Source organism: Cucumis sativus, chromosome 7 (genome assembly GCF_000004075.3).
Source record: "Cucumis sativus cultivar 9930 chromosome 7, Cucumber_9930_V3, whole genome shotgun sequence".
In the NCBI taxonomy this organism is placed as follows: domain Eukaryota; kingdom Viridiplantae; phylum Streptophyta; class Magnoliopsida; order Cucurbitales; family Cucurbitaceae; genus Cucumis; species Cucumis sativus.
Genome location: NC_026661.2, coordinates 18,475,517 through 18,497,282, shown reverse-complemented (window position 1 = coordinate 18,497,282; position 21,766 = coordinate 18,475,517). Strand labels below are relative to the sequence as shown.

Below are 21,766 nucleotides of genomic sequence, written 5' to 3'. Positions count from 1 at the left end.
AATGGTTATGATGGTAACTGTCCTTGATTCATAGGCTACTAAGTTAAATAAGAAACAAACTGTGTCTCGTGCTCTCATTTGTGTTGGATATTTGTCCACATTAATTTGGTTTTTTTCCTTCTTCATTCTTCCTTTGATCGTGTTTTGAAATTTTAGGATTTTGAGCAATATCAATTCATAATGAATTTTAATGTATTTGTTGTTTGTTGCTGCAAGAAAGATAATGATCCTAAAATTCAAAATGATTTCAAATCATGTTTTTATTTATTTATTTTTTTTATCAAAATAGACGGATTTAATAGAATTTACCTAATGACCTCCTCATTTTTTAATTTTCAATCAACACAACAGTATATAGTATATAAAATGTGTAATTAGGAAATTCTTAACTCTATCTTTTCTTTTTTAATCATTATCCAAACATGAAATTTTGAATACATCCATCTCAAATCTTTCTCCTTTCAAAAAAAATAATTAGTTTAAAATCATTTTTCTATTTCAAATCACAACATTTAAAAATTTTGTTTAAACTTTCTTAGGGCCAAACGGAAGATTAGGAAATTTTGTAAAGAAGACCTAAAAATTAGGTCTAGAATTTCAAATGATGTGGTTTTTTTTTTTTTTTTTTTAACGACAAACGAGCCTTTCCTGAGATATTTGAAAATTTTGAGATTATAGTTAAAGGAAGTATTTGTTAATCAAATTAAAATTTTCCATCTTATATATTTGATCATTTTAGGTTGGTTATGAATTAATTGGCTAAGAGAAGAATTTGGACTCATTTGGTATATCGTAATTGGGCCTATGGTTTTAATTTTGTAGTCCAAATTCCTATTTGTTTTCATTTTTGTTGGATGGGTAACCTCATCTCATGACTATCAAATTATAAAGTTTCTTTTAATTTTATTTTGGAAAATATGAAATTATAATTCTTTTTTCTAATTATAAAGTTGTAAATTATTGAATTAATAAATTTATGTATGAAAAATAATTTCCAAGTTTAAACTATGAAATAGGCAATTATGAATGCCCGTTTGTGAGTTCAAAAATAAAATAACACCAACGATCATTGTGTTTCATAAGTTTTGTCATAAAATTTTGAATAAACATTCAAAATATTGTTTGTAAGATTGCAATTATTTTGTAAAATTTATTAATACCTTCCCACAGATAGAATAAGAGTTTTCTTTTTAAATATAACAAATCGACAAAATATTTACACTTATAGAAATATTTTGAAAACGAAAAAAAAATCCACAGATCCACGATCGTGCAATTTTTTCTAACGATGAGAAAAATACTTCAAATTTAAACGATCTTCTTGACTATGGTAAGCTATCGTTTATATCATATCCACATGATTATATACTTATTTTTAAATGACACGAAAAGAACTTTAAATCAAAACAACTGTGTAAATGTTAAGCGACCATGCTAATTAGGTAGGCGGTTGTTTAGATCATATAAAAATGATATTTAAGAATATTAAAAAAATATAAATAAAAATATAAAAATACACGGAAAAAGAACTAAAAAAATCTGGAAGAGAATATGAATAAATCACATAGAATAAAAAGAAAGAAAGATGACAAATCTTTCGACGTAAAAATCTTAAATTTATGAAAATATTTTACCAACTTGATGAACTTTTCATTTTTTACTCGTAAATATTTTGATATTTTGTTAAATTTATGAAAATTAATAAATTTAATGACGGTAATTAGGAGTTGATGGTAAATAAGGAAACTAAAAAATAGAAAATTGCTCAAAAAAATTTTTATTGCTATTTTACTATGTTTATAAAATAGACGAGTTTAATTCCATTCTAAATGATTAAATTACAAATAAAAATTTGCATGATACAACAATGATTTAATTTGTTTTTTAGAACAAGATTAATTTAATTACACAAGATTCAATTTTTTAAAAATTCTAGATAAAATTTAAAGATGTAAAAGATTGAATTTATAGTTTGAGAATATTTATTTTGGTAATATTACTTAAAGAGGAAGGATAGGATGAGTGGTGGACAAGATAGAGTAGAAGTTTTCCATTCACAAGCCCACTTGCTTTATTTCTTCCTTTTTTTTATTAAATAACCAAAAATGAGATAACGATGAAAAACTATACCCATAAATGCTTCCCAAATATCTAACAACATAATGTTGACACAAACACCTTTCTTGATAAACTCAAACTGTGTTTAGTTTACCATTTCATCACAAGCACCAACGGATTTAGAAATTTTATCAACAAAAATTTATAATATAAAAATTTATAAGGATACTCGAGTCCTTTTACCTATATTACATTTACTGGTAATCAAATGTATGAAGTAATTAAGACATGAAAATAATTGAATGGATACAAATTTATATTCTCATAAATTTGATATGTCAAAATGAACATAACTTAACTATAATTATGTTAATACTATAAACTCGAAGTTAGAGATTTTACGCTTCCAACTCATATATTAGAAAAAAAAATTAAAACATCAAAAGTTGTTTAATATATGTTTGTGCCCATCGTTTTAAAACGATTGAATTCAAGCAATTTTTCAATATATATTAATTTGAGTTGTCAATTAAATCAAAAGAGTAAACGAAAGAAAATCAAACTATTTTGTGCTAATTTCAAAGTTGAATGTGTTGCAAAAATTGTATTGCACAATAGTTTTATGGATAAGGCGGCGATTAATATCTTAAATGACAAATAATTTGCTTTCAATTCACATTTTCATAACTCAAAAAAGTCAAATGATTTGTTCAAGAAATTATGATAAAGTTGAAAATTTGTTAATATCACAATTTAACTAAACTTAGGGAAAAGTTCAAATTTATAAACATCATAAATACACTATTAGCTTTTACTAATTAAAAATTAAAAAAAAAATCAATCTTACTTCCACTTCTAAAGAAATTTGTTATTTATACTCTACCGTAGTTTAAAAGAAGAACTTTAAAAAAGGAATTAACTTTTAGAATTTAACTAAAAGTTCAATCACGAAAATCCCTATAACAAATTAAAAGAAAAATAAGCTTAATTTTAAAACAAAAATAAAAACAGTTAAAAAAAAAAGATACATCTAACAAATCTAACAAATAAAGTTTTATTTTTTTACTATAACAACAACAACCATATAATATTTGAAAATTTAGTTATATTTGTAAAAAAATTCTAATTTTTTATATAAAAAAAGAAAGCGTCTAATTTGTAAAATAATTAAAAAGAGAAAACCACCACCACATTCCATTATGAATATTTAATGGTATTATTATAATTATAAAAAAAAAAAAAAGTTGTAAGGTTGTTGAAAAGGTTCAAAGATTCATGGTTAAGTGGACAGCATTACTTGCCTTTAACGGAAGTGATGCACGGAACACGAGGCTTTCTTTTCCGTGTAAAATAGATTTGAATATTTCTCTATAAATAAAACTCTCTCTCTATATATCATTTGGTTGTTGGTTTTAGAAAATAATAATATTTCAAAATAAAACCTCACAATTTTAAGATATATATTACCAAAACTAAAAGTAAAAAACATTAATGATTATTATAAAATAGAATAAAAAAGTAATTGAAGTTCTATATATATATATATATTGGAGGGTGAGGTCAGGTGGAGATATACTTCCAAAAGGGCCTTCCGGTATTTGACTTTCTTTTAGGTCTCAATAAATTTATTGCCTAAAGAAAATTTCAAAATACATATTTAATTATTTTTATTATTTTTATTATTTTTATTAATATCCCGTCACTTTTACACTTCCACCATACAAATAAGTTTTAGCCTTCTCGTGGATGATGATGAATCCATGATGATCACAACCAAAATTTTGAGTTTCATTTCTTATTAAAAACCTCTATCTATCTCAGTTTCTGCATTCTCTTAGTTTCCGATAGATTTTCCATTTCATTCTTGAAGAAAAATATCTGAATCTTTTGTTGTTGGTGTGAATGATTGTGGAATTCTAATCGATTTAAGGAAGCGGCGATTTCCGCCGGTGGATTATCGGCATTTTTTTCTTGTTCGGAGAATTAAGTTGATTTGTTGAGGGGAATTAGAACGACGAAGCTGAGAGATCGAGTGGATTATCGAGGGAAGAAGATGAAGTTCTGCAAAAAGTATGAGGAGTATTTGCGAGGTCAGGAGAAGAAACTGAAACTACCTGGATTTCACTTCAAACGGCTTAAGAAGATTCTGAAGAATTGTAGCAGAGATTTTCAATCTCGACACCGTCATGGCGATGGCACTTGCTCCGCGGTCGCCATTCACACCTGTCCGGATCAGTGTTCAGGTATGGAAACTCGATTATGTTCTGATTCCTTCGTTGTTTTTTCTTAGTGTTTATAGATTTCTTGAATTTTGGTTCTCTCTCTGTGATTGTCCTCTAGGTGTTTGGTATTTTGTTTGGTTGTATATTGCATTGTGATTTGAAGTGGTTTGTTTTGTTTGAACTAATTTGTGTAAGCGTAGTGTGCGATGGGACTTTCTTTCCTTTCCTTCTCAATGAAATGTCTGCAATAGTAGGAGGTTTTAATCAGCGAGCACAAAAGTTGCTTGAACTGCACCTTGCTTCTGGCTTTAGAAAGTATCTCTTATGGTTCAAAGGCAAACTGGAAAGCGATCATGCTGTCTTAGTTCAAGAAGGGAAAGAACTGGTTAATTATGCATTGATGAACGCCATTGCAGTTAGGAAGATCTTGAAGAAATATGATAAGGTATTTTCTTAACATGTTGGGTTCGATTCATTATACATTGCTGAAACCCATTGCAGTTTGTTCGTGTCTAAAATTTCAAACGTTGGTTGATTTGGTCAATTGGACAATAAAGAGTGACAGCTTGTGAAAAGGATTTGATACGTTACTTAATAAGATTGTCCAACTATCATTTCATTTATATGTTATTTTGTTTAGAATCCTTCAATTTTGTCGAATATGCACACAATTATGGATGTTCACATACTTAATTTGTTATTTGACTTTTGTTTTCTTTTACTTAGTTCTTGATTGGGTTGCTGAGTACAGATTCATTACTCCAAGCAAGGGCAAACCTTCAAGTCACAAGCTCAGAGTAAGCACATCGAGATCCTTCAGTCACCATGGCTATCAGAGCTTATAGCATTCCACATTAACCTGAAGGAGACAAAGCATAAATCTAAGAGGATCTCTTCAGCATTTGAGGAATGTTCCCTTGCAATTACCGACGGAAAACCATCACTTACTTGCGAGCTCTTCGATTCAGTCAAACTTGACATCGACTTGACATGTTCCATATGTTTGGTAAGATTTCAGGTCTTCAACATTGCATACTTTATGAAACTGCCCCATGTTTAAGGTTCATTACGCTTGCAGACAAATCTTTGAATACTGAAGCACTCTTATGATTTTATTAGTGATCTATTTCGGATTTGATGTGACGAAGATTTAGTTTCTCCAATAGCCCACCCAATTCACTAGATTTTGACGATCGAGTTGGAATGAATGCTGAAGTGAAACTCTCTTGACTTGCTTTTTAATTAATTCTTGGAGTTCCTAACTCTCTAGGGAGAGGTCTAGTTTGCACAAACGAATTTACCCATTATACGAAATCATCTCATCACGTCTACTTGCCCAAATTTCGATGGATTTTCACGACGAACTTAATGTTTCTAAAATTAGATTTTCCTTCATTCATCAGAGCTTTTCACTCTTTCTATCTGCAGGAAATAGTATTTGATCCCGTTTCACTCACTTGCGGCCATATATTTTGCTACATGTGCGCTTGTTCGGCAGCTTCAGTAACCATAGTTGATGGGCTAAAGTCTGCTAATGCAAAAGCGAAGTGCCCACTCTGCCGTGAGGTACGTTAGATTAATAGAAACAAGATGGTATTATTTAACAAAATAAAGATAGGGAGAGAAATTTACAATCAGTATCTAACAATACTCCATTGAAAGGGATAGTTTTGTTTCTATATCGTCTGCTGAAGGATTCGAGCTTTGTTACTTCGTTCTGATATAATTCTTTGTATTGATAAACAGGCAAGAGTTTATGAAGGTGCTGTACACTTGGAAGAGCTTAATATTCTATTAAGTCAAAGGTTAGTAGATATCATGATTCTTAGGCTTCTAAAATATTCTTGATATTATAACTCATTACTTATAAATTATAGTTTTTTTTTCAATTATATCTATGTTGAATAGGTGTATAGATTAAATTACAAATTTTGGTCTAGAAGCACTTGGAATTCAACCGTTATGATTTGTAATTAAAGCTAGTCCAAAATAAAAATAGTTTGACTATTTATAAAATTTTATAAACTATCAAGACTAAATTTTAACTCTTAGAAATATATTATGGTTTATTTGTAACTTTCTCAACTGTATAAACCAAACTTGAAAATTGAGATAAATTACATATTGGAGGTTGAAAATCTTTATTGGATTCAATTAATATATTACCTAATAATTGTGTTTGATAGGTAGGAACATACCAAATTAAAAGTTTGCAATCTTTATTGGATTCAATTAATGTCTTATCAAATGTATTAATTTCTGAAAATATGAAACATGTGAGCCTAACACTAAAATAAAATTTTTAAGTGACTAATGATACATTAAAGTTCATGATTCATTAAATACAAAATTAAAGATTCAAAAACTGATGAGTCATTTGTTAAAATTAAAAAAACTTATTAGGCACAAACTTTAAGAACTTGGAAAGATTTGACATTGTAGTTTAGCTTCTTTTTTCTAATTAACGTATAATATTCACCAATTGGCCTGTTGATCGCCACTAAAAATCTAATAACCATCATGTATCCCTTTAGGGAAAATAAGAGTATTTTATCGTTTTTTCTATATGTCAAACTGCGATTCTTATAAGTTTGAACTACATTCTTTCATCAACTTGTTTATGCAACATAGAATCAATTCAACAACTTGTTTATGCAACATAGAATCAATTCAACAACTTGTTTATGCGACATAGAATCAATTCAACAACTTGTTTATGCAACATAGAATCAATTCAACAACTTGTTTATGCCTGATTAGTTAACCATAAAATTATTAACCATAAAATTATTACCAGTTACAATTAGTCCAATTTAATTGTTTGTTGTTTTACAGCTGCCCCGAATACTGGGAAAAACGTCTCGAAACAGAAAGAGCAGAGAGGGTCCAGCAAGCAAAGGATCACTGGGAATCCATGTCTCGAGCATTCATGGGAGTGTAGATCTTTAATATCAACTCTTGTGAATTGCGTTTTCTTGATGAAAACTGTAAATTTTATTTATTTATTTCTAGAACTTTTACAGCTGCTGATGCCAAGGTTCCTGCAGGCTGAACCCTTTTGCAGAATTTAAGTACGGTTAGAACTCTTCTTCTTTAGTCGTTTGGTCGATAGTATAGGTAAGCTTAGTTTATACCGTTTGTTGTAAAATCCAACCCACTAGGTTTCATTACACAGTTTCTTTTATGCTGTAAACTTGGATATTTATTATTCTTCTCTCATAATCTTTCATTTGGGTGTAATTTCTATGCTTTATAAGATAACTAAATATTATGAAATTGTTTGATAAATATACTCTCTTTTTTTGTAATTTATTTATGGAAATAAACAGTCACCAAACTATCACATGTTGACGTTCATAAATAAGCAATACAATTTCTTTTTATTGAGATCAAATGCCCTTAAATTTCAAATGTATCTATGATCTAATCTTCAAATCATTATCCAATGCTATTCATCAACAAACTATTAAACATAAAACTTAAAAGTAGATGCGAAAAAAGTTTGAAGATGCATAACTTAGCATGATTTTAGTGTTCTGGTAGCATTCGTAAGTAAATAAATTCATAAATAAATATCACAGTTTCAAAGCAGAAAAAAAATAAAACAAAGAATTTAGTATGTTAACTACCACTGTTTAACACTAATAATAGTTAAATTTTGTTATATTTAATTACCCTTTTTAATAAGGTCTTGTTTAACCATTTCAAAAATAAACAAAATCATAATTTTATCTTATACTTTCAATGGCAAATTTGTTACGTTGCTCTATATTACAAACGATTCTATGAATTATAAAAAAATACATTTTTATTTCTTTAAACTTAGTACGTCATTCATATTGCTTGAACCACTTTCCTTAATCTAAAACTATATTGCCCACACTTCACATTACTAATTTTTTGAAAGGTTTTTATAGAAAAATCAATTTGATTTTAAAGGCATTTTTTCTCAAAATTATTCCAAACACACCATCCGTTTCCCTAAATTGAAAGATTCCCTCGATGCGACCAACTAACCATGAATCAAAATTATAAGCAGTTTCTTGAAAGGAATAAAACTACAGGAAGCAGGAAGAAAGATTTATCTATTAAGGCTCATAACATTTAGTTTCAAAACAATATTGCTCAAGAAAATTTCATGATCATACCGTCTCTGATTTTCACCTCTCGTAACTAAACAATTTGAGAGACAAGGAGCTATCGTCGTTTACGAGTCAATATCAATGGATTCGAATCTAAACAACTGTTATATCTTTTGCATAGTTTCTCCAGAGTTGCAACAGAATGCTGCATTGAGTTCAGCTTTGTATCCATAAACATCCTCTGCAGAGCAATTTTCAATGAGGAAAATTTAAAAAAAAAAAAAAAAAACAATGCCTATTACTCAGATTTAAAAGCAAGCAACATTGAAGCTTACCTGGTAATCATCTCCATATTTCTCGATTAGCTTACCGACATGAACACGCTGAAGTGTGGTCAACGGTTGCAGAGGTGCAGATTTCCCATCTTTGCGCTTCTTTCCCAATGCTGTTTTCAAATCTAAAGAAGACAAAAGAAAGAACAAGATCAAATCAGAAACACAACTAAAAAATTGCTTTGACATCCTCATGAACCTTCATAATCATGACAATTAAGACATTACAATGATCTCAACCATCATTTTATTTTGTTGAAGTATTGGAATAACTAAAATTACAATAACCCACGAGCTTAAACTTCTGAGTTACAACAGTAATGTCATTTTCTCAACAAGTAATATTGATTTTCGTTTGATCTACTTCGACAAATTTTCAAATCACGAGTGAAGGGAGAGTGATGGAGCATTGATATGATCAAATTACCGCAACCCATCAGCTTGACCTTTAGTTTCATTTCATATAACCTGATCCAGCAAAAGGTTCCCCAAATATATCAATGGCCGACTAAATGCAACCAGTTTGGATGCAATTTTGGTTCGATAGAAAGTTGCCAGTTCTCTTAAAGTTAAAGCTATTTAGAAATTTCAAATCATTGCTAAGCTTTGACTCCTTTCAGGTGAAGAACACCAAAGTATTAACAGATTGCAGAAACTATTCCCAGTGACTAATTCACTAAAACTGGAACAGAAGGCATCATATGTCTAAAAGCCAACTAATTTCATCCCAACAAATATACTTATAAATTTGAAAACATCACATTATCTACCCTCAAAACCATCCCGTTTCTTTCAAATCCAAAAATTCCAAAAAACCCAGATATATTCACGGAGACACGGCTGAAATTTAAAACAATACCGAAAGATAAACAGATTCGAACTCATACTCACCGTCCTCTTCAACATCACTACCGGAAGAATCAAGAACGGTGTCAGGGTCATCGGATGGCGGGACTTGGAGAGAGTCGCTCTCAACGATGTGATCAGTGCGGGAACGAACACTGAGCAAATTAGGATTAGAAATAACACCAAAGGACTTATAATTTTGAATGACACTTCCTTTCTCATCCCATGTTGGATCTTCTTCAAATTGTTCGGCGAGCAAGGAGCGAAGCTTAGGCGGCATGCAAAAAGATGGCTTGAAGACATTAGGGTTCCTTTTGGGCAAACCAACCTTAACTTTTGGGCGAGATTTCTTGTACTTTCTTCGAGACCTTCCCATCTCTGTGAATCAGAAGGAGAGAAGGGAATTGGTGGCTAGGGTTTTAGTATGAGGAAGATGAAGCACTCATTTGGGATTTCGTAGGGTTTATTTCCTGAGGAGAGAAGTGGAAAAAATATTATTTAAGAAAACCGAGCTTCTTTCCGGTTCGGTACATAAGATAATCTAATTAAAGCGAACCAAAATCAACCGCTCAATCATAAGGAAGTTTATTTTCAAACGGGTCAAGAATAGCCATTTTGAAATTGTCATTTTGAATAATAAGAAAAAATTAGAATTTGAAAACACCTATAATAACCTTACGTACAAGAATTACGTAAAATTTAAAAAAAAAATAAACTTTTCTTCTTCCATTTTCAAGAACCGCTGATTATCCATTCTTCTTCCTTCTTTATCTGTCTACCTCCTTTCTTATTTTTCACTTTTCCTCCTCCGACGGCATTGGCTTCTTCATCTTCTTGAGCTTCGGATTCCTCATCTCCTACCTTCACATTCGTATGTGTTTACATTTACCGTTAATGCGAACCTGATCACGTTTCTATAACCAATAAATGGAGAGTAATGCACGATATTTATAATATATATTTATTTTAAAATAATAACTTAATTTAGTTTATTTTATTGAAAAAATAGTTTGTTTTACAGAGTACTAAGAATAAATTAAAAGAAAGGAAAAATAAGTTTTGGAGGAAGAAAATAAGGAACTCAAATTTATATTTTTATGTTGCAATTATAACTTGAGGACTTTGATCAAAGGGATTATATTTTTTGAGCGATTAATTTTATTTTGAGATAAAATAGCAAAACTTAGATTCCCCAATTTTGAAAAATACTACTTTTTTATTTATTTAAATTTTAATAAATGTTGTTTTAAAATATAATTAATAGTTGATATTCTGTTCACTAATTTGGTTATCTTCATATTTAAACAGTTAATATAAAATAGCAAACAACTTAAATTCTTCCATTTTTAAAAATAATCAAATTATTGTTTTGAAATTTAATTAATAATATTTTGATACACAATTTATTGTTGATATTCTCTAATAATTAAAAATTAAAAATTTTGTTATTTTGAAATTTAATAAAATCTATTTGCAATTTTGAAAAATAATTAACAATTTTGTTAATTTGAAAAGCTTTAACGTTATTTTGAAATTCAGATTTAATTTGATTATTTTAAAATTAATAAAGTTGAGACCGGACAGAAAGAACGAAGAAATTATGATATGGTTGCTTTATCAGTTGAAAATAATTAAATACTCATAAATACCTAACACAAATTAGTTACTATTTTGATATTTTAAAATACCATACACGTGCAAAGAATTTCATTTGCTAAAAATCAAAAGAAAAAATGGTTTTGTCACTTTTTAAAATGACACATAAAATCGTTGTTATATCCCTTAATTTTAAAAAACTTATTATTTATCGAATAATTTTTTAACCTCCATTTTTTGAAAAAATATTAATGAGATCGACTTAGTATAATTGAATTGACATTTTGAAAAATTAATGACTTAACCTCAACTAGTATTTAAAATCAATTTTCAAAACTAAGAACGTATTTTATAAAATTTAAAAAATCACAAAGAAAGAGAAATCTCAATTTTGAATAAAAGAATATATTTTGGCCTTCATTCAATTGTAAAACTAACACTTCAAATTGAGAGTGAGGAGAGATGTCAAGAGGAAAAAGACAAAACTTTTGATATTATTTAATTTGATGTCATTTAATAAAATAAAATAGAGATGAAAGAAGATTATGGTTTACTTAGTTAATTGGATGGTGAATTGTGGCCCAACGTTTTAGTGTAATTAACAAAATATATTAATTAATATAAGGTAGAGTTGCAAGACTAATATAGGTTTAAACTAATTAATGTAAGAAATCATACCTTAAAATGACATAAGCAATGATATGGCATTGGTAGAATCACTATATCATAGATAAAAAAAAATCATTTTGATCCTATATGATTTTTATATTTATTATTCAATTAAAATTGGTGTGAGTTTTAGAATAAGGTTAGTTGGGAAAAAATTAAATCTATAAACGCCAATTATACTACAAAACTATTTGCTTAGTTATCTATTATATACGTAGGTTTTGAAAAACAAAGTTCAATTTGGTAAAAGAAAATATTTAAAAACTAGTTTTGTGTTTTTAGAACGTGGCTAAAAATTCTTTAAGAATTGGAAAAAATATATATTTAATATGTAAATGTTAAAAAATAAAATAAAATAAAGTTCTTGTTTTAAATTTTGATTTACATATTTTTAAAAGTAGTAAAATAAATTAAAAATATTCAAAAACTATAGCAAATTTTTGGATTATATCGGAAGTAAAAACTGATAATCTGTTTATCAATATCATTAGTAGAAGAATATCAGTATCTATTAATATATAGAATTTAAAAATTTTGATGTATCTTATAACTATTTTGTTAAAATTGCTACGTTTGACAATTTTCCTTTAATTTTAAAAGCTGACACTAACATGAAATAAATAATAATTCAATATTTCTAAATTTCTATGAATTTTAAAATCAACACAAAAGATGATTTGATATTTCCACATAATCTTAGAAAAAATTGTAAAACAAAAAAATAGACAAGAAAATGTCACTAATATAAATATTATTACACATAATAAACATCTTAACTAGTTTAAAAATCATAAAATGTTTATCTACTAATTTAAATTGATATTTTGTTTTATGCTTTTATAATTCTTTAAAAAATATCTATTAAAATCAATATTTTCATCAAAATTCTTCTAAGATCAACGTACCAAAAGTGCATTTTACACCACACGGTGGCATGTTTCTTATACTAAGCCTTAATAACCAAAGTCCTTAGCCTTCGGTTTTTAATTATTTTGAAAAAGATAATAATAATTTGGATTTTTTTATTCTTTACTAAGAAATAATTCATAAGTGCAAAATTGTGTTAAGGAATTTTTTCTTCATATCCCCTCTTCAACCATGTTTTCTCTGTTTTATGCTGTACTTTATTTTTTTCATTATGTAGTACTTGTGTGTATATATAAATATATGGTGCATTTTATAGAAAGAAACCTACTTTTATTTTTTGCAACTTGCACTTAAGCCTAAGACTACTACAACTAAAATTACCACTTGACTTTCCAAAAGGCAACAGACCGGGCTTCAATCATCACTTACAAATCAGTCGAGCGATTAGCATACTCTTGAACCAATCCCCCGAACAACGATGGCTTCTCAAGCAATCTTGATGGTTTGTCAAACTCTTTAGCAAGTCCTGTTGAATTATAAAGATTTGTTTGTTAAAATGTGCTTTATAAACCAAGCCTACAAAGTGCAGCCAAAGGAGAATGAATGGACTGTTTTGAGTATCCGACCCCAAAAAAATGAAATCTTATCATCATTATAAAATACATGGGTTACTCCTTTCATTATCAGTTAATTTTGCATGAAATTTCATGTTTTTCTTTGGTAAAGAAAAACCAAACACATTTATTCCAAAAAAAATTATATCACATTCTTAGAATCATTTGAATTTACTAGCATCGATATAAGATTCAATAGTCAACTAACACCGTCCCAAATTCAGAAAATAGGTCATTGGTGATTCAAAGATGGAGCAGTAAACTTTAAAATTTGTATCTGTTTAGCCTTTGGACTACAAAAAGTGTAATAGTTTGCCAGTCCACCTTGCTTCAAATGTCACAATGTGTTGCATAACATTATGCTTAATTAAATACGGTCATATGCCACACAAGTATTAAACTAACGTGGTTAATGACTTTTATATCAAATGTACCAGACATAGTTATAACCAAAAAACAATCAACAGACGAATGTTAAAAGAGAGAGAAATGACCTGCATCTATCACCAAAACTCTGTCGCAGTCCATAACTGTTGGGATTCTGTGAGCAATGCTGATAATTGTACACGTCGCGAAGTCCTCTCGGATTATCTTTTGTATCACAGCGTCAGTTTGCGAGTCGACGGAAGCTGTTGCCTCATCCATAAACAAAAGTTGGCTATGCTTTAACATAACCCTTCCTAAACAGAGAAGCTGTCTCTGCCCCACACTCCAATTGTCTCCATTAGCAACCACTGACATAGTATAGATGATTGGTAAAATAAGTAATTTTTCAATAGAAAGAACAAAAACTAAACAGGTCCAAAACCTACATTTGGTTGAGAAGTCTATAGAGAGAAGGCATTGCACCTGATGAGTCGAGTTTATCAGGTTTTGCAGAAACAATGTCTTTAAGTTGGCACCGCTCGAGGCTCTACAAAGAAAAGAAGAGTTAGAAAATGTAGCAATGTAATAAGAAATCACCGGTCAACCCAGTTGCTCGAGTTGAAAATTTTAAGACTCAACATAGGATCTTCTGTTTTGTTACCATGTTAAATCACACAAACTTAAAAGTTAATAGGTCACGGTTAATCCTTGTATGAGTATTTAACTTTGAACATTTACAAGTTACCATGTGGGTATGGAAGATAGAAAGATGTTGACCTTCCATATTTCTTCATCAGTATGTTGGCCAATTGGATCAATGTTGCTTCTCACAGTTCCTTCAAAAAGAACTGGTTCTTGTGGAATGATCCCAAATCGTGATCGAAGATCATGAAGTCCAAGCGTGCCAATATCAACGTCATCCACGATTATTTTCCCTCCTGAAGGTTCAACTAGCCTGAAGAAGACTTGAACCAGAGTTGATTTTCCACTTCCTGTTCTCCCAACAACTCCAATCTTTTCTCCCCCATGAATGCTCAAAGTGATACCCTTGAGAACCAATGGAGTGCTTGGGCGATAACGGACCTGCCGCAAAAAATTAAAGCATATTCGAGTTTCTGACTTTCTAGAAGTTTGCATCAAAGTTGTCGAATCTAACTTCAGGAGAGAGCACAGAAACTACTGGCAGATACCACAATATTCTCCTAATTCACTCCTCCATAAATTATGAATAAGAGCATAAACCACACCACTTGGGAATCATGCTTTTCAAAAGCTAGATATCAAATAAAACCTTTAGTTGGACGAATCTAGTCTAGTGTAAATCCTAAAATCTTTCCAAAAATTTTTAGAGACATCTTTTTTTAGTGAAAAAAATGGTCTTTCTAAACATTCTAAGAGAAATCCTTTGTTTAGTGGAAAAAATGTGTTTAAAACACTTGAAAAGTCATTCTTAATAGACTCTTAATCAAAATTCTAAGTGGAGAACTCGATGATTTGAAGTCCAATGTTGTCTTCCAATACACGTATTGTCCTCAATGCTAGAATTATTAATCTGTGTGTGTGTGTGTGTATGTATATGTTGCAAACAATGCAAAGCAATTAGAACTACATAGAAATTTGTGTTTGCATTAAAGAAACAATTCAAAGATAATTACCAGCAGGTCTTGCAGATGAACATCACCATGGGTAGGCCAGTTTGGAGGAGGAAGTTCCTCTTTCATCCTCCATTTTGCTTCAGAGGGTATTATGGTAAATTGCTTTATTCTCTCAACAGAAACCATTTTGTTTTCAATGAAGCAACTCATATAAATGGCCCAGAACAGAACGGTATTCAAGGATAATCCATATGAAAGTGATAAACCAACAGTTGCTGCATCAAATAAAATAACTGAACTAGACAAATTTGGACTAAGCTTGGTTTTGATCTTATAAAATGTAGAAGACTATTTAGCATAGCTAGATTTCATTACGAACAATCATATAGATCTGAATATGAGTACCTGGATTTATAATACTGCTAGGCAATAAGATCATGAACAAAGTAGAGATACAGAGAAAGATACTTCCAAGAAGCTCCAAACGAAAACCCAACCACTCATTTGATCCATTATTGTGGAAATCCATGCGTAAATTGGCATTAACGCGTTTGATATTCTCTTTGCAAAATAGCTCTTGTTTCCTAAATGAGCGTATTGTCATTACTCCTGTTATGCTTTCTGAAAAGTGATGAATAACAGGTGCTTTTGTGATACCATCTAAACGAGTTAGCTCACGAGATGACGAAAGGAAATAGCCCTATATATGAAACGATCAAGATTACAATTACATTAAGATGAGAAACATGTTGACAAGTTTTGTGTTTACCTGTTTGGATATGATAATACATATTCAAGAGAAATTGGGATGTTAAATATAAGACTAAATGCAAAGTCACAAATGTTTCAAGCAGCCATAAGTTAAAACAAGCATGCGGGATCAAACTATATTGAAAATCATACCCGGTACCAAACGTTTAGCCAGCCAAGTGGAATAAGGAAGAAAGCTGTAGGCCATGAATATTGGCATGTAATGATGATTATGCCGAGAACAGCGAAGTACATGACAAGAGTATTTCCCAAGAAAAAGGGTATGAACACATCAACGTTTGTCTGATCATTTGATGCCTGATTAAAGCAAAATAATCTTAAGTAAAGGGCTTGACTATTTCAAGCGTATTTTCCATATATGATATGAATTTAACAAATGTGCAAAACATATAATACAGACGTTGATTTCTTACCCTACTAAGTATCCTTCCTGAAGGTGTAGTGTCAAAAAATGACATGGGAGCATGTAGGATGCAATTAAGAATTTGTGAGAAGAAAACCTTAGCAGTCTTAAGCCCCAAAAATGTAGTGCCAAAGGATCTGAAAGCTACCAACACCAATGAAATAAAAGCAAGTATTGCATACACGGTAATGAAAAGCGAGGAATCAAATGATTTGGCATTCTCATCTGAAGTTTCGTATGCTAGCCAGTAGTCTCTGGACATGGACGACAATTGCCCTGCTAAAGTTAGTCCCAGCACAACAGCCACACCCCACCATCCAAAGGCCTCTGTGCAGTAAACTTTGTAGAGTTCCCAACCAACTCTTCCTGTTTCCTTCTCTTCATCTTGGATGAGCTTAGAAGAACCCTTATTTATGTTTGGCGTATCAATCACATTGTTTTCACCATTGACCTTCCTGTTCTTGGATGGAATTTTTTGTAGCAAGGGAAGGTTTTCAACTGCTTCAGCAGTGCCATTTTCCACACTTCCCATGGAAGTTTCATGTGCAGCAACCAAGGCCTCAAAATCTGTTCCAGTACTTAATAAATCATTGTACTTACCCGATTGAACAACCATCCCATCTCGCATTACCTACAAGAAGTTGCACCAAAATTCAGTCCACTAACTGCAAGGCATCTTTTGCTTTAGAAACATTTACCAAAAGGAATTGCTTTATAAATAATGTACTTACTAAGATAAGGTCCACGTTGTGCAAGAAGTCAACTTGGTGAGTCACAAGTATGATAGTCTTGTCTCTTAGAATTCCCCTAACACACTCCTGTGAAAATATGATTATAGAAATTAGATGAACATCATTTTATGTGAAATGGCAACAAGAACAGCTTTATCACAACCACTGATCCTTTAAGGCACCACAGTGAAGACAGTATAAAATCATGTTCATGCATCATAAAAGAAGAAACCCTGCTTCCATGATGCCATGAGTATGATTGGTTCTCCTCTAGAGCAAGTGATGTACAAAAGACAATAATATAAGTGTAAAATATGGAGAAAGATGCACCCAATAAATGAGGAGTTAACATTATTCTTACATTAAGTGGCTGTTTGGAGCAAGGACTATCCTAAGATTACAATAATCACCTCTTGCTATAGTACTATTTTGTACTTCCCAATTAGATACAATCAACATTATTTCAAAACTCACATTTGTTACAATATTTACTAGTTGCTATAGTTTTTACTATTTTAGATTGATCATTTTTTATTATATGCTACAATGTTTACTATTTCCTTCTCAAACAAAAATAGTTTACACTTCAAACACATACTATTATAGCACAAACTGTCATAACCTAGGACTATAATAATCAACTTCTTGCCCCAGACGCTGCCTTAAAAGCATACTGAGAAAGCTTTTAAAATAAATGCACAAAAAACATTTTCATAAAACGTGTGTTAGAATAGATCCCTTTACGTTATATTCTACACAATAAGTCCTTTTAAGTAGATGTTTTAAGTCTATCTTAAACAAGATGTAAAGTATTTTTCTCATGTGTTATTGTCACTTCTCACCTTGAATATTTCCGACCCAGTATGAGCATCAACAGCACTAAACACATCGTCCAGGAGATAAATGTCGCAATCTTGATATACAGCTCTGGCAAGTTGTATTCTCTGTTTCTGGCCACCACTTAGATTAATACCGCGTTCACCAATCTCCGTTTGATCTCCGAATTCCATCATTTCCAAATCCCTTTCCAGGCAACAAACTCGGATTACTTCGCTATATCTTTTTCTGTCCATTGGCAAACCAAACAATATGTTCTCTTCAATAGTCCCATTCTGTATCCATGAAGTTTGGGCAACATAAGCTGTTTTCCCACATACCCGAACCTGTTTATAGAAAGAGATTTGGGTTGACAAAGTTATCATAAATTCTACTAGGTTACATGAAAAATGCTAAAATAACAACAATCTTTTTCACTTGCAGTCATGGATTGAAAAAGAATCATACCCTTCCAGATATTTTGTGCATCTCGCCTAGAATGGAAGCCAAAAGAGAAGATTTCCCAGATCCCACAATACCAACAACAGCTGTAAGTTCTCCTTTCCTAACATTAAAATTTATATTTTTAAGAACTTCTCCATCCTCGTTGTCCCAGCTAAATGACCCGTCTAGAACCTCCACTGCTACTCCATTGTCACAACCCACTTCCCTCTCCACCGAGTCCTCCGCCAACTCCTGACTCAACATGAAACTATCCAACCTTCCAAGTGATATTACTGCTTGAGACAATGAAATTAAAGACTGGGGAAAGTTTCTGATAGGCTCTTGCACAAGTCTGAAGAGACTCATAACTGTAAACACTGTCCCCGCATCCAGCTGAATGCCTAAGAGGATTGCACAACCAAAAGTTACAGTGGATATCAGCGCTGGAGCGCTCCCCAGCACCACCATAGTGGTAGATACTGAATACATGAACTTGGAAAGCCATTTAAACTCAGTCTCACGAAAAGTTTCAACTCTTCTTTGAAAATGTTCCTCCCATGCTTGGAACTTAATCACACGCATATTGTTAAGCATCTCATTTGTTGCTTTCATCCTTGAATCACGACCCATCATCACTTGCCTCATAAACCTATTGTTATTCTTGGTAGTAAAAAGTATAAACAAAAAGACAGCTAAAAGTCCAACTGCTGCAGCAACCACTGCAGCACCAATATAGACATACAAAAGTGCAAAGGCTATAGCAACCTGAAATGGTGTCAACCATATAGCATGTAATTGCCGCATCATATCTGAAAGTTGCTGAGCATCTACAGCCATATAATTTACTATCTGTCCAATCCCATGAGCCTGTCTAGCGGATGAGGATAACTTTAGGCCTTTTTTGTATATTGAAGTAATAAGGGTACACCGAATAAGCATTCCCAGCTTCTGGGAGCTGAAGTTGAAGTGATGAGTAGTTAACACTTCAAAAAATTTAGCAAACATGAGGGTCAATATGAGGTAATATCCTTCATAAGGGGAGCTTCTTTTTCCAGCAGTATAATCAACAAAACTTTGGATAAGGGCAGGCCCCAAAAACATGACACCAAGACGAATGACTGCAAGAACACCAGTGAAGAGAATATCTTTCCAGAAACACCAAAACAATGTGGTTTGAACGGGATGCTCAGATCTCTCTTGTGGTTTAGGCCATTTTGATTCAAATATTGCTAGCCTTGTTGCAGCACTATGTTCTGGAGAAAGTGATGGTACTTGGTCAATAACTAAAGGAGCTGCATAACCTTTTTTAAGCAAAGGGTTCATCCAAAGCCAGAGTAATTTAGACAGTGAAGAAGCTGAAGCATAGGCAGTCACATTGGATTCATTTGGGGGTTCAAATTCCTCGCCATCTTTATTAATTTCTTGTACTGTTCTGGTCATCATATTGCCCGTTGATCCTTTGATGGCTATATAAAAAAGAACCATTGATAATGGCAAAAAAACTATGAAAACAATGTCATCGAACCTTAAGTTGGGTTCCCCAGTTTCTTTGGCAGAAACTAGACGAACAATCCCAGATGCAGTGAAGAGACAAACAATGATAAAATTTGCAGCCCAATAAAGCCGGAGTGTTAAGGGATGCCTAGTAGCTTCAAATTTCCTTTCATGAATGACCAATATAGCAATCACCGTATGAGTTACGGCTTGAACTAACCAAAACAATCCATTGGTTAATTTCCATTGTGACTGTTTACTTGTAGTAAATGCTATAATACAAAACACAATGCAAATTAACGCAAACAGGATGCTCAAAATCAATGAGAGTTTAAACTGAATTGTAGTTTCAAGACGAGCTCTATTCTTCTCAATGAGGCGTTCACTCAAATTACAGTCTGGCTGGCCTTTGATAGTGAACTTAGAATATAGCTTTTGAGCTCCAAATAACATGATAAGAAGTAGAAACAAAAGATCAACGGAGGATAAAAATGCTCTTTGAGGACATGGAGATAGAAAGGTGAACTGCAGCCACTGGGAAGTAGTTGAAGGATAAGCCCCTGCAGTGCAAGAGAGCGATGTGAACCATGAAACAGAAGCCATGTTCCCTGATTTGTACAAAGATTGTGGATTCAGCTTTACATGTATAGTTGAGGAAACAACAGTCCCATCTCGCAGTTCCCTGAAAAGAAAATACAATAGAAGAGAAAAAACATATAAGTCTATTGATGACTAATTTTTTACAATGAAAAGTTATCACAAACACAAGAGAGATCATACAAAACATAGGAAAAATATATGGAAATTAAGGCTCCGTTTGATAAAGTTTCTGTTTTTTGTTACCTATTTCTTGTTTTCTATTTTCTAAAACTATAAACAGGAACATTTGATCACCATTTCTGTTAAACATAAATAGGAGATTAAATAAAAATACAAAGCCAACAAGAAGGCTAGAACTCAAAAATTCAATTTATGAAAGACGGCAACTCACTAATGATTGAATCCAGTAACTTGACAATTGTGAAGTGAGAGAAAAGAAGAGAAAGCACAGATGCAAAACAGAAGCTCATAACCGAGAAGATAAAACATACAGACAAAAGAAACATAAAATATCAAAAGAAGCCAAAACCAATTCAAAATAAATAAAAGAGGAGGAACTTCCAAAGCATTTGACACAAAAGAACCATTATAATAGAAAATATTCAACACCAAGAGAAAACAAACACTTAGGCCCAAACCAAAACTCAAAAATGACAACAAACAAACACTGAAAGGGCAACCTCAGCAAATTGTAGAAAAAAGTTGAATTTTTTTTTTAAGATTTTATTTTTAATGTTCCCTTCTTCCAAACCCCAAAAGCGAGAAGTGAAAAATGAAACTTACTAAGCTTTACAGAGCTGTACAAAAAGAAAAACCACAGTTGAGTTTCTTAAAGAGTTGAGTAGCTCACGGAGCTACAAAAACAGAGTTCCAGTAATGGCTGCCGATGGGATCGGATCAAGGGAATTACTGAATAAAATCTAAATTTTCCATGGAAATGGAAACATAAACACATTTGGCTAAGGAGTGAAGAGATGTATGATGAAAAAACAAAAAAAATGAAGAACCATTAAAAAAAGGGGAAGATTTTTGTGTTAATTTACTCTCTCTTGAGGTTATGCCCTTGTTTGATTATTTTATTTGTTTGTGGTGTTCTTACTGAATAATTTTTGTAAAATTGGCGCACATTTGACATTTTTATGAAGAAATTATTTGATACTGAAATAATGTGGTAACAAATTTAGTATATATTTTAAACATGGAATGTTTAAAACATAATGAACCTACCATAACAAAAATACTAATAATAATAAACCTTAG

The 21,766-nt window shown here is 31.4% G+C and overlaps 3 protein-coding genes across 6 annotated transcripts; 1 reads left to right on the top strand and 2 right to left on the bottom strand.

Moving 5' to 3' along the window:
- The first annotated feature begins 3,759 nt into the window (after positions 1-3,759).
- LOC101209665 (probable E3 ubiquitin-protein ligase BAH1-like 1) lies at positions 3,760-7,568 on the top strand. 3 transcript variants are annotated; one of them, XM_031888877.1, is made up of 6 exons: positions 3,760-4,301; positions 4,535-4,725; positions 5,032-5,286; positions 5,709-5,846; positions 6,027-6,085; positions 7,116-7,568. In XM_031888877.1, the coding sequence occupies exons 1-6, from the start codon at positions 4,112-4,114 to the stop codon at positions 7,219-7,221; spliced, it is 939 nt and encodes a 312-aa protein (XP_031744737.1). In that variant the 5' UTR covers positions 3,760-4,111; the 3' UTR covers positions 7,222-7,568. The 3 variants fall into 3 exon arrangements, with proteins under 3 accessions (XP_031744737.1, XP_031744736.1, XP_004136031.1); XM_031888876.1 differs by having other exon boundaries at positions 4,532-4,725; XM_004135983.3 differs by having other exon boundaries at positions 3,761-4,301; positions 4,481-4,725.
- Positions 7,569-8,339: 771 nt separating this feature from the next.
- Positions 8,340-10,028, bottom strand: LOC101209910. The gene is made up of 3 exons (XM_004135984.3): positions 9,586-10,028; positions 8,698-8,819; positions 8,340-8,603 (listed from the first exon to the last, which is right to left on the bottom strand). Exons 1-3 carry the CDS (start codon positions 9,914-9,916, stop codon positions 8,478-8,480), a joined length of 579 nt encoding a protein of 192 aa, XP_004136032.1. The 5' UTR covers positions 9,917-10,028; the 3' UTR covers positions 8,340-8,477.
- Positions 10,029-12,856: 2,828 nt separating this feature from the next.
- On the bottom strand, positions 12,857-21,530 carry LOC101210159 (ABC transporter C family member 14). Of its 2 annotated transcripts, XM_004135985.3 has the most exons (12): positions 20,898-21,530; positions 18,437-20,588; positions 17,995-18,315; positions 17,153-17,239; positions 16,432-17,052; positions 16,151-16,315; positions 15,653-15,947; positions 15,308-15,522; positions 14,430-14,735; positions 14,136-14,199; positions 13,781-14,020; positions 12,857-13,198 (listed from the first exon to the last, which is right to left on the bottom strand). In XM_004135985.3, exons 2-12 carry the CDS (start codon positions 20,507-20,509, stop codon positions 13,098-13,100), a joined length of 4,488 nt encoding a protein of 1,495 aa, XP_004136033.3. In that variant the 5' UTR covers positions 20,510-20,588; positions 20,898-21,530; the 3' UTR covers positions 12,857-13,097. The 2 variants fall into 2 exon arrangements, with proteins under 2 accessions (XP_004136033.3, XP_031744404.1); XM_031888544.1 differs by lacking the exon at positions 12,857-13,198 and having other exon boundaries at positions 13,878-14,020; positions 14,099-14,199; positions 18,437-21,530.
- Between the last annotated feature and the right edge of the window lie 236 nt (positions 21,531-21,766).

Bases quoted from the DNA above. Each gene is read 5' to 3' on its own strand.
- LOC101209665 (XM_004135983.3), top strand. From the start codon at position 4,112: ATGAAGTTCTGCAAAAAGTATGAGGAGTATTTGCGAGGTCAGGAGAAG. The intron at 5,287-5,708 runs GTAAGATTTCAG...TTCTATCTGCAG, and splicing joins TGACATGTTCCATATGTTTG to GAAATAGTATTTGATCCCGT. The intron at 5,847-6,026 runs GTACGTTAGATT...ATTGATAAACAG, and splicing joins AGTGCCCACTCTGCCGTGAG to GCAAGAGTTTATGAAGGTGC.
- LOC101209910 (XM_004135984.3), bottom strand. From the start codon at position 9,916: ATGGGAAGGTCTCGAAGAAAGTACAAGAAATCTCGCCCAAAAGTTAAG. The intron at 8,820-9,585 runs GTGAGTATGAGT...TGTCTTCTTTAG, and splicing joins TAGTGATGTTGAAGAGGACG to ATTTGAAAACAGCATTGGGA. The intron at 8,604-8,697 runs GTAAGCTTCAAT...ATTGCTCTGCAG, and splicing joins AATATGGAGATGATTACCAG to AGGATGTTTATGGATACAAA.
- LOC101210159 (XM_004135985.3), bottom strand. From the start codon at position 20,509: ATGGCTTCTGTTTCATGGTTCACATCGCTCTCTTGCACTGCAGGGGCT. The intron at 17,053-17,152 runs GTAAGTACATTA...AACTTCTTGTAG, and splicing joins ACAACGTGGACCTTATCTTA to GTAATGCGAGATGGGATGGT. The intron at 15,948-16,150 runs GTATGATTTTCA...TTTCATATATAG, and splicing joins GGCTAAACGTTTGGTACCGG to GGCTATTTCCTTTCGTCATC.